Source organism: Vanessa cardui, chromosome 12, assembly GCF_905220365.1.
Source record: "Vanessa cardui chromosome 12, ilVanCard2.1, whole genome shotgun sequence".
Lineage (NCBI taxonomy): Eukaryota > Metazoa > Arthropoda > Insecta > Lepidoptera > Nymphalidae > Vanessa > Vanessa cardui.
The window spans coordinates 13674792-13691600 of NC_061134.1; the positions used below are offsets into that span (position 1 = coordinate 13674792).

The 16809-nt window shown below is 37.5% G+C and overlaps 1 protein-coding gene across 1 annotated transcript in view; it reads right to left on the reverse strand.

Moving 5' to 3' along the window:
* The window catches only part of LOC124534458 (metabotropic glutamate receptor 2-like), a 186354-nt gene that overhangs the window by 28819 nt on the left and 140726 nt on the right, over positions 1-16809 (reverse strand). The window contains exons 9-10 of the mRNA XM_047110349.1: positions 6761-6867; positions 3771-3920 (exon numbers count right to left, since the gene is read on the reverse strand). Of these exons, the coding sequence (XP_046966305.1) occupies positions 3771-3920; positions 6761-6867 (257 nt within the window). The remainder of the gene's footprint in view (positions 1-3770; positions 3921-6760; positions 6868-16809) is intronic.

Below are 16809 nucleotides of genomic sequence, written 5' to 3' on the forward strand. Positions count from 1 at the left end.
TAAGGTAAACTAGAAGATCACCGGCTGACCGACCCCGACGGAAACCGTACTGGCGGTCGCTAATCAGCTGGTTCTCCTCTAGATACCGCAGGAGCTGGCAGTTTATAAGGGACTCCATTATCTTGGTGAGCAAAGAGGTGATGGCTATAGGCCTATAATTGGACGGGTCTGAGCGGTTGCCTTTTTTAAGGGATCGGATGCACCAAAGCTGTCTTCCAGGAATTCGGGACGACGCCTAATGTGTAGGATTGCCGGAAAAGACGCGTTAAGACCGGTGCCAACTCGGGAGCACATGTCCGTAGCACGATTGGAGGGATACCATCGGGTCCGCTCGACTTATGAATGTCCAAGGAAAGAAGGGCTTTACGAACTGCACTTTGCCGGAATTTAACCTCCGGCATCGTGGTATCACATCGCGGAATTGTTGGTGGAGATTTTCCTTGGTCATCCAGAGTCGAGTTCGACGCGAAGAGAGAGCCTAAAAGATCAGCTTTCTCTTTCGCGGTATGGGCCAATGACTCACCGTCTCTGTGCAGAGATGGAAAAGATGGCTGACAGAAATTCCCTAAGACAGCCTTAGCGAGAGACCAGAACGCTCGTGTTCCTGAAGGGAGACGCACCAGTCTCTCGCCAATTCTGCCAATGTACTCCGTCTTCGCCCTAGCAATCACGTTTTTGAGGGACCTAGAGGCAGAGTTGTATTCCTTTTTAAATGCGCTGGTATTTACATCACGAGACGCAGATGCATTAGCCCAGGTTTGATAGCGTTCCCACTTTCAGCGTGATGCCGTTTTGCAGAAGCGACCAAACCAAGGCTGGGACTTGCCACCGATGGGTACTGCAGAGTAAGGAATAAATAGTTCCATACCCTGAAGCACCACATCGGCAACAGAGTCAGCAGCAGCGTTCGGATCATCCGGCGAGAAACAAATCTGCCCCCATGGGTAAGATGCAAAAAAAGACCGCATCCCATCCCAATCTGCTGACTTATAGTGCCATACTCGGCGGCACCCAACAAAGCGAGGCCGTGAGTACCGCACAACCGGCACTGTACTCCGGACGAGACAGTGGTCAGACGAGCCCAGAGGGGGATCGACGATAACCTGATAGCCATCCGGATGTGAAGTCAGCAGAAGGTCCAACAGGGAAGGTGTATGATCCTCCACATCCGGTATTCGCGTTGGCGAGTTGACCAGTTGTGTCAGATCATATGCTAGAGCGAAGTCCAGAACAGATCTACCCGCATGATCGGTGGTGCGTGAGCCGAGCCATTCTGCGTGGTGAGCATTAAAGTCACCCAGAATAATGATCTCTGCGGATGGAATCTGCTGAAGCACGGAATCTGTAGCCATTTGGACGTGCTCAACCAGTCGGTCGGTTTCGGCATTACCGCTATGGGACCTATAAAGGCACGCATAGATTCGCGGATGGTCATCGCAGTCTACACGCAGCCAGATAATCGATAGGTCCTGTCCTTCAAGGCTGCCGAGGCGTCGAGAACAGATATCATCTCTGACGTAAACGCATACCCCAGCTTCGCCGTTTCCAGATGGTAGTGAACGGCGTTGAGGTTGGAGTTGAGTCCCCTTATGTTGCAGAAGTCCACAGCGAGGGTGGCAGGGGTTGCCTTATGATGCCTGCTCCGCTTGCCCCGAACAGTGGCGAGCGCAAAATTGCCCCCCCCCAGAATTCGGAGGGCAGCCTGGGCATCCCTGCTCAGGTGGTGTATGTCCTGAGCATGGATGCCCAGAGAGGGATTCTCCACCGCTGTCGCTGATGGTACCCTCCTGGGGTAATTTAACCAAATTCTGCACAACCATCAAGTTTTGGGGGGGAGGGGGATTGGGCCTCCGGAACTCTCACTTACCGGACGAAACGCGGTAGCATAACTACCACTTTACGCCGATTTTAAGTGAGAGAGTGGTACTTCCCCGGGCGTGCCGGCCCATTCGGCTGTAACCCGAAGGTATACAGCGTGGCACTACCACTTAAATTCCTTACATCGTCAATGTGCCACCAACCTTGGGAACTAAGATGCTATGTCCCTTGTGCCTGTTACACTGGCTGACTCACTCTTCAAACCGGAACACAACAATACCGCGTACTGTTGTTTAGCGGTAGAATATCTGATGAGAGGGTGGTACCTACCTAGGCTGGCTCACACAAAGTATGTGTGTGTGCTTATTTTACAGACACTTATGACTTTTTATTTGACAATTGTAACCGTATTTTTTCTTTAATACGTTGTGTGGCTAAAATGTAAGTACTAACTTACATTTTAGCAATTAGATGGAATATTTATTCATTAAATAATTTACAGATTTTTAGTTTAGTATCATTCTATTGTGAGCTGAGATGGCCCAGTGGTTAGAACGCGTGTATCTTAACCGATGATATGGGGTTCAAACCCAGGCAAGCACCACTATTTATATGTGCTTAATTTGTGTTTATAAATGATCTCGTGCTTGGTAGTGAAGGAAAACATCGCGAGGAAACCTGCATGTCTCAAATTTCATAGAAATTCTGCCACACGTGCATTCTACCAATCCATCCATCCAGGAATATGTTCCAAACCCTCTCCTTAATAGGAGAGGAGGCCTTAACCCAGCAGTGGGAAATTTACGGGCTGTTCTTTGCTTTACTTTTTTCATTCTATTTTCTTTTACTTGGTGTATAAAGAATAATATAATATTATGGTTGGTGGGATATTGTTTTCAGTTTTTTGTATTTCATTCCATTAAAAGTTAGGTTAGTGGACTCAGTCACAATTTGGGGGTGAAATACTGCGAGTTCGTAGATCATAATCAAATCTGGTCCAATACCTGTTCGATTGACAACATTTCTAAGTCGCTTTGGGCGATTGAACTATGAAATATCGTAGGGAATCGTTCAGTTAGAACGAAATTTCTGAAATCTTCAACTACCACAAAATATGTCCGCAGCAAATAAATTTAGTAAATATTTCTTGAAAAATATTTGTCCTTTTTTATATTGAGCTGAAATAGATGGTGATATTTCTGCATGTTTACGACCTTTTAATTTATGAAGCTCGTACATCATTTACTATAAGGATCATTAGTTTTTATGCCATGTTAAATATCTGGCTAACAAGTAGAGGGAAGTATTGGAATATTGAGAGCAATTATTTCTCAAAATAATAATCGAAGCGTCTATTGGAAGGGGTAATGCTACTGGTTTTCATAGTAGGTAAAGCCCATTGTCTTCTTCTAAGAATTTGGAATTATTCTTCCACATTACTCCACTGAATATTTTCCATAAAATATATTTAGATAGGTAGGGCAATTAGCATAACTAGGTACATAAGTATAATATTTAGAAGGGTCTATGAACTATAATCATCGATCAAAATTGTTCACCAGAACTTATAAAATTAGGCGCCTTAAAAAAATAATCACTCCTTTCATCGTCAGTGTGCCATTAATCTTAGGAATTAATGGTAAGCCTTTTTTACTTGTTACATTGGTTCACTCAACTTGAAACAGGAACAAAACAATACTCAGTATTGCTGTTCTGTAGCATATGGTATGAGTAGGTGATACCTAATAGAGGCAACAACTGTGATGACGTCATGATGAGGTTGATAAGAATGCCAAAAAAAAATCTCTATGAGAGTATATCATTGAATTCATCTAAAGAGTCTGCACCGATTTTGATGTTTTTTTGTTTTTATTTGAATTGCTTATTGCTCAATAATTTAATTCACCAATATAAACCAAAAGGGCAGCTAGGAATATAAGGAAAGTATATACCATTGACATGCAGCTGCAGTTCTCCATCCAGGTATTGTCCAACCTTAACCCAATGGTACACTCCCCTTGACACTTGCTTGAAGTGCAGTATGTTGTATCTTGCTGGACCATCTCCATTCACGTCAAAGTGGAACTCGTCTCCGCTAAGACCTGGAAAGTAGATATGTAATTAAAAAAGAATTCTATTCTTTTAGACCTATCGGTGGAAACATATTCAGTAAGTACAAGTATTTTTGAATCGTCATTTTATAGATTTGTATTAACGGCAGCTAGCACTGGTTCAAAATGTAGATGCTGAGAAGAATCGACAAGAAAGTCTGTAGGTGCTGTTCATTGTTGAAGAGTTCGGTCTTGAACTGAATCTTGGAATACACCACCAAGTAGATTTTGTTATTATTTTTTAGTTTTAAGTTTGTGTCTCCAGAGACATGTTCTCCGTTTGATGCATCTATCTTTACTTTTAATTATTTTTTTAATTTGTAGACTTGCATATTTCTATTATCAGACAACATCAAAATTTACGTTTGAAGTTATTTTAATTAAATCTAAAAAATAATTTAAATTCAGTATCTTAATTAGTGAATGCAGAGCAATATGTTAACGTAAATACTAAAGCAGGGAACGGTGTGGTCATTTTTATGACCTAGTATTTTTATATGAGCCCAATCAAGGAAGCCTATAAAACTACTGACTTCATTGCCTATAACTCTAGCCGCTTCTGAGTGGGAGTGATTTTATAGGTTGTAAAAGTTAACAAGTGTTGTAACCATCCCGTAACTACCTGAAATAGTGCGAAGTACGTGTGTAGTAAGAAGTTAGTTTTAATACGATATATGTATTTTACTACAATCTTTACGCATTGGCAAGACACATTAATCATTCCTTACATTGTCGATATATTGCTGCAAACATACACTAATATTGAATTTTTTTTATGGTATAGGTTGGCGAACAAGCATATGGTCCACCTGATGGTGACCTGATCACCATCACGCATAGACAATGACGCTGTAAGAAATATTAATTATTCCTTACAAAGTCAATGCGCCACCAACCTTGGGAACTAAGATGTTATGTTCTTTGTACCTGTAGTTACACTGGCTGACTCACCCTTCAAACCGGAAGACAACAATACTGATTACAGGCTTGCACAAAGCCCTACCACCAAGTGAATGTTCGTTCTGCTTACAATTAGAGCTGAAGACAAATATTTTGATACTTGAGACCCTAATTTAAAATTCATATTCAAAATCATCACTTACTGATGCACAAAGCTCTAAGGTAAATACATTTGCTTCGTGATTAGTCCTGCGTTAAAATATCCTTACATAGAATTGTTCAGTACTCCTAAACGCCTGGACTGAAATTTTATTTCGTCTTGTTTATTCCTGGATGGTTTAGCTTGCGACTAGGTTTCAAATTTTTTTGGACAGATATATAAAAACAAATAGATGTTTTATATTCTCCGGCGACTAGAATATTTTATATGGTATATTTTAATTAATTGCAGTTGCGGAAAACTAAAAATATCAAAAAGGTCGGCTAGAAACAAATAATGCAGAATTGAGGAACTTTAAAACCACGGAAGTGCAATCTTTCAAACACTGGCCTACGATTGAGAGATTCTTGGCAGAGCAATCTAATATATTTTTAAAAGCTGGCCAGCCAAATATATAATATAACATTAACTTGCAAAAATATTTTTGTAAATATTTTTGTTAGTTATTTTTATTTTTTTTTCTTTCTACGTCATAAATTAACTTAAATTCTGTGTTACTTTTGTCATTTCTTTTTTCTCTTCTTATTTTTACTCATGTGGTGTGATCCAAATAAAGACTCTATTCATCTATCTATCCAAACATAGAACTCGGTATATGCAGAGTTATAACCATGCTATAATTTTTAAATTTGTTTCTTGTTAAATACATTTTTTATTTTATGATCTCGGTTGGTGGACAAGCAAATGGGTTACATGGTAGTAAGTGGTTATCGTCACCCATAGACAGTGGAGCTGTAAGGAATGTGAATCATTCCTTATATTTCCAATAGCTACCAACTTTGGGAGCTAAGATGTTATGTCATTTGTGCCTGTAGTTGCACTGGTTCACTCACCATTCGATCCGGAACTCAATAGTACTTGAGGACTGTTGTTTGGCGGTGGAATATCTGTCCATGAAATCGGTGTACTTGTGAGCAATCATTATACTTTTTGTTTGAGATGTGATCGAAATAAAATCTATGTTCATTATTTTATATAAACGAAATAAGTAAATGTTTTGATTTTGTTTTTGAAACAAAAGTACCAGCCTGCAAATGCACTGCTGGGCTAAGGAGTCTCATATCGCTGTTACTCTAGGATTAGGCGGATACATATGTGCAATATTATAGTAAAATTAGTAATGAGAAGGTTTTCCTCACAGCCAAATAAGAGTCGAATTAAAAACACGAAAATTAAATCGTGCTTGTCTGGGTTTGAACGCCAATTTGGCTAACCGGTGTTGTTTCAAGGGTTGATTACATATATGAATATATACATATATTATTGTAGAAAGAAAACTGAATAACGTGGAAGGTTTCTACTACGTAATGATGATGATGATGATATTTAAGTCAATGGTCGATTATAATATATTTAGAAGAGAAAGAATAAAATAAAAAAAAACAAAAGGGCGCGAAACCGTATCAAGCCTTCAGTATTATTTCTTTTTTTGGGCGCGAACAGTAAGGTCAATATTGGCGCGAATTATAATTTGTTATAAGTGTTATTTGTGTCTTATTTGGATTTGTAAGCTCAACTTAGTAAGTAATTTATCTCAATATGTATGATTTGGTGATTTATTTATGTTAAGATATTTTCGAAGTTAGAACTATTTTTGGTTTATTAGTAAAACATTGAAGTTGTTTATATTCTGATTAAAGGTATTTATATTCTTGTCATTTTTTATCTATTTCACTTCTGTGAAATATATATATATATAAATTGGACGTACCCGTGAAATTTACTTTTCTCAAATACCGCAGGAGATCAGAGCCGCTTGCTGGCCGCATGGCGTCACACAGACCATGCCTTCCGCCGCATACTTCAACATGCATATCCCTGTAACAAATAAAAAACCGTTAAAGTCTGTTTAAACACATTTTAGTTCTTGTTAATTACCTAACAAATAGTACTGTAGTCTTTTGGTTTTGTGTCGATTACTTTGGGTGTTTCGTAGATGGCAAATATTGTAGTAATCTTTCATTAATAATATTAGGTATTAGAAGAGCACAAAATTCGATTACATCACATCGAGTTTCAGTGTCTTAAACGTTACGGGGTCTTATAGACCCCGTACCGATATTATGATAGTTTTTATACAAGGTCTTTAACGCCCTGTGCTGTAGGATTGGACAAAATAAAAGAACGATGCCATAGCCAATGTGTTAAATAATAATCTTAATTTCGATATTTAATTAATTGATTTCTTCAATAAAGAGAAGCTCTTTACTCCGCAGTGTGTTATTCACGGCTAGTTAGTTGTGTAATTTAAATAAGTATACGATATCTAGGAGAGTCATCAATCGTGTTGTCTGGTCGGAAAGTCTCAAAAGACATATTAGTCAATTAGTATATGCCTTTTACTAACTACCCTTTAATAATGAGTTGCAATTATACCTTTTTTCATTATGAATCTTTGGTTAGTTTAAAAAGTTTGGTTAGATAGGAAAGTTTTTTTTTTATTGAAGGGATATCTTATATTATAAATTTATTATAAATTTGAATGAAGGAAATATCTGTAATTTGTAATAATATTATAAATGTTAAAGTAACTCTGTCTGTCTGTATGTCTTTCTGTCTGCCACTATTTCACGTCCAAACCGCTGAACCGAATTTGATGAAAGTTTACTTGGTGAATGTTGTTCAAGCCCGTCTGGGTAGGTACCACCCACTCATCAAAAGAACATAGGCTACTTTTTTGACCAATACATGACGAACAACGCCCTAAAACGCAAGCGAAGCCGCGGGCGATAATTAGTATCGCTATAATATATTAAGAGTCACACTTTTATAGATAATTCCGAATACATTAATAAACATTCGACGTGCGAATTTAGAAGACTAGCGTTACCAGTAAAATCGATTACACTCTAAAAGATTCTATCAGAGAAAATTCTAAATTTATCTTTTAATGAATATTCCTGGGCGGTGGCAACGGCGTGAGGAAAATTTCAAGTGGCCCTTCCTGCCTTTCTCGTTCTGTACATAGCGTTACAGGGCTTTTTTTAATAAAATTTAAAATCAAATTCCGTTCGAACCCAAGTTACACAAAGTGACGTGAGGCAGTGTCGGGATGAGGATATTACTGAGTTATATTTGTTTAGGATATTGCCTTTTCTTCTCATGTGAAGTGGGGGGGGGGGGGGAATGTGGGACTCGTAGGTGCCAAGGACTGTGACCTAGTTCTTGAATACCTACTAAAAACTAGCGCTACCCTCGCCATCTTTTCAGCGGACGCCACAGGATATGATACGAAGCAAATTGCTATACCTAAAATGTTTCACAAGTAGGTAAAAGTAAAAAAAAAGTAACAGCCTGGTAAGTTTCCCACTGCTGGGCTAAGGCCTCCTCTCCCATTAAGGAGAGGGTTTGAAACATATTCCACCACGCTGTTCCAATGCGGGTTGGTGGAATGCACATGTGGCAGAATTTCGATGAAATTAGAAACATGCAGGTATCCTCTCGATGTTTTCTTTCACCACCGAGCACGAGATGAATTATAAACACAAATTAGGCACATATATATAGTGGTGCTTGCCTGGGTTTGAATCCGAAATCATCGGTTAAGATGCACGTGTTCTAACCACTGGGCTATCTCTGCTCTTAGTCAAGTAGGTATGATTTTAATAATTCATAATGTTTTAATCGCCTGTCATTGCAAAGTCGTTGTCGTCAATGGATTATCTACAAAGGGTCGCTTGTTCAATCGTCATGTCAGTTTAATACCTCTTTAATGCGCGTGATTAACGCCGCGTGAGAAACACGACCCTGGGCTTAAGAAGGATATCGATTCTCGATTAGTATCATATCCTAGATGTAACTTACAAGCATAACAAACTAGTAATGTATATATGTGTATATAAATATAACAATCCGTTATACTTGCTGGTAGTTTTGTTGTTGTGCAAGTTCATTTGAGAAGATCATACAGTCAAATGCCATACAGCAGTGGCTAACTAGGTAGACAAGGGCCTCCCTGGGTAGGAAAAGAATCGGGCCCTCACACACTCTTTCCATCCCATCAATATTTTACTAATTATTATAAACTAGCGACCCGGCCCGGCTTCGCACGTGTGCAATAATATGACTGTAGAAACTTCTAATATGATCAATGTTTCTTTACTTAATGGTACACGTATTGTATTTAAAAATCTTCAATTCGAATCACTTTATCTATCAAAAAAGAACCGCACTAAAACCCGTTGCGTAGTTTTAAAAGTATACATACATAGGGTTATAGGTACAAAAAAGCGACTTTATATATACATATACTTATACGACATGAATAACACCTGTTAATTGTATACACATCACACATCATCAGCCCATTTTTGTCCACTGCTAGACATAGGCCTCTCCAAGTGCACGCCACTGTGGTCTGTCTCCGGAGAAAGACCATAATTGTATACCTACAATACAGCTTAAATACAGGTAATATATATACAAAGGTTTACTTACCGTTATATTCTTTCTTTGATTGTATTAGGCTATGCACTAATTTGGATCATATGGACAAAGCATTGAGATGGCCTACTGGTTAGAACGCGTGCATCTTAACCGACAATTGCGGGTTGAAACCCAGGCTAGCACCACTGAATATTTATGTGCTTAATTTCTAATTATAATTCATCTCATGCTCAGCGGTGAAGGAAATCATCGTGAGAAAACCTACATGTGTCTAATTTCATCGACATTCTGCCACATGATCATTCCACCAACATTCCGCATTGGAACAGCGTGGTGGAATATATTCAAAACCTTCTCAAAAGGAGAAGAGGCCTTAGCTTAGCAGTGGAAAATTTACAGGCTGTTGTTGTTGTAGTATAAAGTATATTAATCATGATAAAGACTTAATATTTCGTAGAATTGATCACTGTACTGCTTAAGTGTTTTCCTTACAAAGCATTAACGATAAAATACGTGTTAGCTTAAGCCTTCAAAATCCTTCACCCTTTGACGCACGCAGTGATAACAGACAGCGGTATGAGCAACTGTTTGTTTTGCCCGAAATAGTTTCGACCGTAATTAACGTGTGAATTTCACATCAGGCGAAGTAGTCATGTTAAATGCTTCACGGTAAATTTAGTGATTGTAATTCTAAGGCTCAAATATATTAGGATAGTTGTCGTCCGTGGCTTCGCTCAAGTTTTACGGGTTGGTTGTTATATGTTCGGCAAAAAAGTATTTTTATTATCTACTTTAAATTCAGAACAGAAAAGGTCCCGTTAGTTTTTATTTTTGTAAGAAATTAATTCCAAATTCAAAAGGACTAAAAGTAATTTAAAAATCATAACCCCGTAATAACACTAACATAATTTCCTTGTTAAATATTTTCTTAAAATAAATTTGGGATCATTAATTAACATTTTCTCCCAAAACGTGCAAGATATTAGCTTGGTACAAACCGCTACACAAAGGTTACTTTAAATCTTGAAATGGGTTAAGGTAAACGGCATCTTAGAAAGTAAGAAGACGAAATACGTAGCAAAAGGGTTAGGTTAGGTTAGGTTAGGTTAGGTTAGGTTGGGGTGCATGTCAGTCGCCTCCTCGTGGCGCACCCTGGGCAACGGGGCCGGCTTGTGTGCTCGCCGGCCGCGGCTAAGACTGACGCGGAGGAAGGCCGCGAGGTCGCTCCTAGTACTTCTCCGAGCGCAGCGGAGTGGACTATGTGAGCGGCCCCGCTGGCATAGCGGAGGAGTGTACTATATGTACAATATGTATTATATGTATTTATGTAAATATTGTAAATAGTTGTGTAAATGTCAATATATATATATGTATATAGAACGGAGGGCTCTTTATGAGCGTCGAAGGAGGAGTGGTGGTCCACCATCTGATGCGTGGTGGTCCACCGTGTGGTGTGGAGATACACCGATGGTCGGCGGCGGAGCCTGTCATCTTATCCGCCGCCACCAGGGCGTCAGCATTGTTGGCGCCCAGCCTCCAGTGGCGGACTCGGGGGAGTCCGTCACGTTTACTGGACGGAGGCAACGGAGGAAGGCGCGCCCTTGGGCGCGCATTCAACGATTTGACCGCCTCACGGCGGTCGCCGCGGGGGGGCCGCGGAAGTATGCTCTAGCGTTCCCGTAGCCCCTCCATCACGCGGTACGGTGGAAACCCGAGGAGGTTTTAGTGGGTAGGACAGGGCCTTCTGCCCTGGCACGGGGCCCTTATGGCCCCGGTCGAGTCCCACATACCCGTCCCGGTCCCCCGGCCGGGCGGGAGGCGTAAATGCCTTTCCTCCTCGTAAAACAAAAAAAAAAAAAAAAAAAAAAAAAAAAAAAAAAAAAAAAAGGTTAGGTTAGGTTAGGGTTAAGGTAAACGGCATCTTAGAAAGTAAGAAGACGAAATACGTAGCAAAAGGGTTAGCTCCTAGTTAAATACCTTTCATTTTTAAAAGAAAAGTAATTTACAGCACCATTGTGGACTGGTTTGCGAAATTTAACATTTTTTTATTTATTTTTGGAAAAGTTTATTTTATTATTTATTTATTTCATGTTATAATTACTTAATATTTGTTTATATTTAATTATTTTCATGTCAGTCATAGAGTAACCAATAAAATTATTCAAGAACTATGTTTTCTATTTGATTTAGAGAAGCCGAGATATTGTGACGTGTTTTCACACACACACACACACACACTCACATATACGCACACACAAATAAATAAAGTTAACGAGAGAGTATTCATAATGGCAAATGGTCATTTTTGACTGATGGTATTTTTATCATTTAAATATTAGATAGATACCGGAAATTATAATCAATTTATAATTTAACAAATTTATAAAGTGTAATAAGTCTAATCAATAAATCTTTTTATTCATTAAAATAATACTTTTTAGAAAAATAGCCGGGATTAAGGCTCAGGTTCCATCACAGAACTGATTGAACATTAATTGTGAGTAACAGCATTGTAATTTTTTTATTTGGAAAGAGACGTGTCTTCTCACTGAAGGTTGCTATCCAAAACGGTTAAAGGGTAAAAAAGTTAGATACTTCTGAATAAAAAAAACATTTGATTCGATAATAATATTTTTAGGTAAACGTATTTAGGTGGTTTAACTTTCTTTGAATTCACAATTGTGTTTACAAAAGAGTATGTAGAATAAGGTTAGCCGGTTGTAAAAGTTGGGTATCGCTGGGTTCTAGTAACATGTGAGGTTTCACTATAAAATTTTCGGTTAAACGAATCTTACAAAGGATCACGTATATATTACAACAGCTCATTTAGCTTCAAGTATGGATCAGCGACTGGCTAACTATAGATCTGCGAAATCAGCTTATTACAAAGGTCACACTGTACTAATAAAAACATGTATTTTACATTATTATCGGCAACATTTCTTTGATCACATAAATTGCTAAATAAATTATGAAATAGACTCAAAACTATTTGTAACGACGCGTAATTACGTAGAGCATCTGATTTATTGTAAAGTTTTATATTTCATGGGAACAATCAAATTTGGTAAGTATTTTTTTTATTGGACAACACATACATTACTGTGATACCAATGCAGCTAAAGCACTTGTGTTATGGAAAATCAGAAGCAACGACGTTACCATAAACACGTAACCAAAACAACATAAAAAACTAATGAACTTTTTCTATATCGACTCGGTCAGTAATCGAACCCGGGACTTCTTAGTGGCGTACCCATTAAAAATGGTGTACACACTACTCGACCACCGAGGTCGTCAGTTGTGTATTTAAATTCGTACCCAAAAGAATTTATAGTGCTGATATGCTGCTAGGCATTGTATTAAAGCTGTTATGTTAATAGTGCTTGGAATACGTAACTTACCAAAACAGATACAATTTTCTGATGGAAAAATCGAAAATAGTAAAAATTTGGCGAGCATCCCACATGGAATTGCGTTACGAAAAATTTTACATTCTAATTTTTATTTAACGACATTTTCTCACGATACGTATTTACGAAAGCAAGTTGCAGATTCTTATCATTACTCGTAGATGAGGTTCTCTGATTCAGTTGAATCACTGATTTTAAATTATGAAACGTTTACTACGTAACTTCAATCAGTGCACGATCTCAGAAAACGTTATTACCAAGGAATTTTATGCCTCAGTGAATTCGTGTTAAGAGCGATTTTTCCTTGCGATCTTCCACGGTTTAAGATTCAGTGTTTAGTTCATTTTCAATTTGTTTCTTTTCAGCCGTCTCCTCGTGAATCAGGGTATAATGCGCGTCTCTTGCGTGACCTCGATGCATTCAGCTCGGAATGCCGAGCTATTTTCACGGTAAATCGGAGTTTATTCTCTGAAGTAGCGTTTGTACTTACTTGCTTTTATTTGCATTGAGGTATCGTCTATAGAATGTGGCGGTGTTTATGACAACGGGATCGGTTTGCCTAATAAAGCGAATACAAAGTTTTCAAATTATATTTTGTATTTTATGCTCTCATAATAAAATTCTGCAGTTGTGTAACATATGAAAAATTATCTTTAGTTAATCTTAGTCTTAGTCAGTCAAGTGGTTGGAGCGTTTGCAGCTAAGTCATACTATCTCTCGATTGCAGGATCAATTTCAAACAAGTACCATTGAATTTTCATATGCTTCATTATTGTTTATAATTCATCTTGTCCTCGGTCCTAACGGAAAAATCGTAAAAAACCATCTTGTGTCTAATTTCAATGGAATTCTGCCACGTGTATATCCACCAACCCGCATTGGAGCAGCGAAGTGGAATAAGCTCTTAACCTTCTCTTCAAAGGAAAAAAATGTAATTTATTTTTTATCAAATGAACCAAAAGTATGAACAGAAATGGGAGTATATTTGTTGCATCGTTAAGTGGGAATGAGATCTCTGGTTTGAAATAAATAACGAACGATACCAGAAAAAAAACTCTGAAAAAACATAATTTCATTCAACTCCCCAGTAATAAACATGTAATTTATTACAAGCTTCCAGGGAATTAATATCAAAATAAATAAGGTATTCCAGAACATTTCCAGCGTGTCTTGAACAATGAAGAAGCGTCGTCATTTAAATCCTCAAAGGCGGAGGGCCCGTTTTTGAAATATTAATGTGGTTACATTATATTTCATGACTAAACGAAATGGTAACGCTTGGGAATTGAGTTGGAGTTCAACTCAAGCATACATAACTCTTTTTTTGAGGCGCAATCTGTTCCAATCTGTGCTTTTTAAATTTCCAAGATTACTTATTCAGCACGTGCTGAGTGAGTAATATATATAGCTCCATATGTTTTCGCGGCAAACCGTTAAAGTCGGCATGAGCATTTCCAACATCTTCAGAAATACTTAATTATATTTCAGCCAATTCTCATATTTTTACCAATTAATCGTCCTTTTCTTTCGTTGATGAAAATCGTTTCAAAACTGGGTGAGTTTACTGCATGCTGATAAACAGTCAGACAGGGAAGTAGGCACTGGTCTATAATATGTAGTTGTATTTTGTGATTGGTGTAGTGCAACTAAACATGTCACAATTTAATCTTATTTAGTAGTTATAGTAAACTTTTTTGTTGTCGAGATGGCCCAGTGGTTAGCACGCGTGCATCTTAACCGATGATTGCGGGTTCAAACCCAGGCACGCACCACTATATATGCATAATTTGTGTTTATAATTTGCAAATCTGCAAATTTCCCACTGCTGGGTTAAAGGCCTCATCTCCCTTTGAGGAGAAGGTTTGGAACATATTCCACCACGCTATTCCAAAACGGGTTGGTGGGATACACATGTGGCAGAATTTTTACGAATTTTGACACATGCATGTTTCCTCACGATGTTTTCCTTCACCGCTCAGAACGAGATGAAATATAAACAGAAGTTAAGCACATGACCATTCAGTGGTGCTTGCCTGGGTTTGAACCCGCATCGGTTAAGGTGAGCACTGGACTCTCGCCTCACAAAATAAATCAAATGAAAACAAATTAACAACACAATATATAATGTAAAAGTAACAAAATAACTTATAAAATACAATAGTAAGCCTAAACTAATACTGAAGACTTATCTATACCCTCACACTGTCGGAAATACAATACAAAAATAAGGTTGGGAAATTTACATAATACTTTTTACGTAACCTAAGTATTTTATTACGCCACATATATAATATATATCCTTGTTTATAGATTTTTATATCCTTTAGTAATATAAAAAGGGTGTTTTTTTTGTAGTGTTGTTTATTTATATTTCCGTTGTAGGCAACGTATGATATACAAAATGGTTCATACCTTTTTAAATTATTTTCTCTGTTGCCAGGTTTTTCTGCGCTTGGTTCGCTGGCTTTTGTTAAACGTACTCTCGTTTCAAAGCTAGTAAACACATCTTATTTAAAAGTTTTGTTACGAATTTACATACATGTCAAGTAAAGTAAAATCATATTCTCTCCTAGGCTACGGGTTAGCCTCTTTTTGAGGGGGTTTCGCTCCGGCATGATACACATTGCGGGAGCAATTTACCATAGATAACTTAATTTCATACAATAAATATGCAATTTTGCATATTTCCTCACGGTATTTTCATTCATCAGCTGAAAGCTTAGATTCAGGCGTATCCTTCTCTTAATACAGAATATTAGTAGTCGCCCGCGGTTTACGGTATTTATTGTCAAATTTAGGCAAAAGATGTAGTAAATTTCAACAAATTCGCTTCAGCGGCTCAGTCGTGAAAGAGCGACAGACAGACAGACAGACACACACTGAGTTACTTTCACATTTATATTATTAATATAGATAATATAGATGATCCAAGTTTGGTTCCATCTAGTCTAGATAGAACCAAACTGATGATGAACTGATGGAATCGTACATATGTCGACATTTTTTATATTTCTGTGCTAGATATGGAGGAACCTAAAAAGTATACAGTTGTGAATTAAGACTCAATTGGGTATTTTTTTTAACGAGGCTTGAAAAAGTGAAGTCGTTTTGAAAACTTCAAGTTTTAGATCATGTTCGGCGCAATGGACTTCCTCTTCAAAACTTATTGTTGGTAACTACAGCAGTAATTCTGTTATTCGAAAGGTATTTTCCATGCCGTTAAATAAATAAATAAAATTTTAACAAAAAGAAAAACCGACTTCAAACAAAACACTATTTTAAAACAAATGAATATGCACGAAAAAGTAAGAAAAATAATTGCGTATTCAACATATTTTTTAGAGTCTTCCTAAGTTAAATGAAATGAAAAATATTAGACTACTTAAAAGTCGATTAACGATTATATCATGTAGTTATAGTTATTGGTATATTTGGAGCCGGTGTCAGCCACGGTGCCCTTGCCCCAACAATCAAAAGATAGAAGCGATACGAGCCCCTTGATTGATCCAGTATATTATTGTGTAAAAGGTAATTTGTAAAAAACATATTTGTTAAAGTATTCTCGTATTGTTTTTTGATAGATATACTGTAGGGTTTTATTGGCTGACACCGACTCCAAATATAACAATAATTATAACTACATGATATAATCGTTAATCGACTTTTAAGTAGTCTAATATTTTTCATTTCATTTAACTTAGGAAGACTCTAAAAAATATGTTGAATACGCAATTATTTTTCTTACTTTTTCGTGCATATTCATTTGTTTTAAAATAGTGTTTTGTTTGAAGTCGGTTTTTCTTTTTGTTAAAATTTTATTTATTTTTTGATTTTAAGTGAAGCTGATGTTGACTAACTAATTTTTTTTAATATGGATAGATTAACCGTTCCGTTTATATGAGGACAATTTTTAAAGGAAACTTGCGAATAAAGCAAAAATAGACTTTCGAAAATGCGGATT